Genomic DNA, 617 nt, shown 5'->3' on the forward strand with positions numbered 1-617 from the left:
ACCCAGGCCGGGGACGCGGCCGCGACGCGGGAGAGCAGGCGGCCGGGCGGGGAGGCGTGCGCGGCGGCCAGGGCGGCGAGGAGGATGCGGGCGGCCGAGGCGGCCGTGTTGTCGCCGTCCAGGAGAAAAGAGAGCAGGGATGGGGACGGTGTTTGTTTTTGCTGGTGGTGGTGGTGGTGGTGTTGGTGTTGTGGTGATGGTGATGGAAAGACCTCGGCCCACTTGTCGTGGAGCAGTAGCAGGGCAGACAGGGCCAGCAGGACGCGGCCCGCAAAGACGACGGCGAGGGCGGCGCGCAGGCCTAGCGTCGGGTGCGGCCGCGTCGTCACGGTGAACTCGGCCGTCGTCGGGGACGGGCGGCGGACCTCGAGATGCGGCGCCGTCGACAGCATCGCGGCCGTGTATGGTCGGTGCGTCTGTTTTTTTTTTTGTTTTTTTTTTTACTTGGTTTCCATCTGGCAGTGCAACGGTGGCTTTGGATTCTGGCAGTGCAACAGGTGGCTTTGGATCGGGAACTTGTCACGATGCTTCATCCGCCTCTGCTTGGCCGGGCGCAGCAGCACCAAGGAATCGCAAAAGTCAAGACACGTGATGCGCTCCCCCGCAGCTGACTCGCT

The 617-nt window shown here is 65.0% G+C and overlaps 1 protein-coding gene across 1 annotated transcript; it reads left to right on the forward strand.

Annotated features, from left to right (window-relative positions):
* Positions 1-84: 84 nt before the first annotated feature.
* Positions 85-611, forward strand: GGTG_14459 (hypothetical protein; the record flags this gene model as incomplete). The annotated part of the gene is made up of 2 exons (XM_009232384.1): positions 85-406; positions 490-611. The coding sequence occupies 2 exons, from the start codon at positions 85-87 to the stop codon at positions 609-611; spliced, it is 444 nt and encodes a 147-aa protein (XP_009230648.1).
* Between the last annotated feature and the right edge of the window lie 6 nt (positions 612-617).

The sequence above is a fragment of the Gaeumannomyces tritici genome (genome assembly GCF_000145635.1).
Source record: "Gaeumannomyces tritici R3-111a-1 unplaced genomic scaffold supercont2.488, whole genome shotgun sequence".
Lineage (NCBI taxonomy): Eukaryota > Fungi > Ascomycota > Sordariomycetes > Magnaporthales > Magnaporthaceae > Gaeumannomyces > Gaeumannomyces tritici.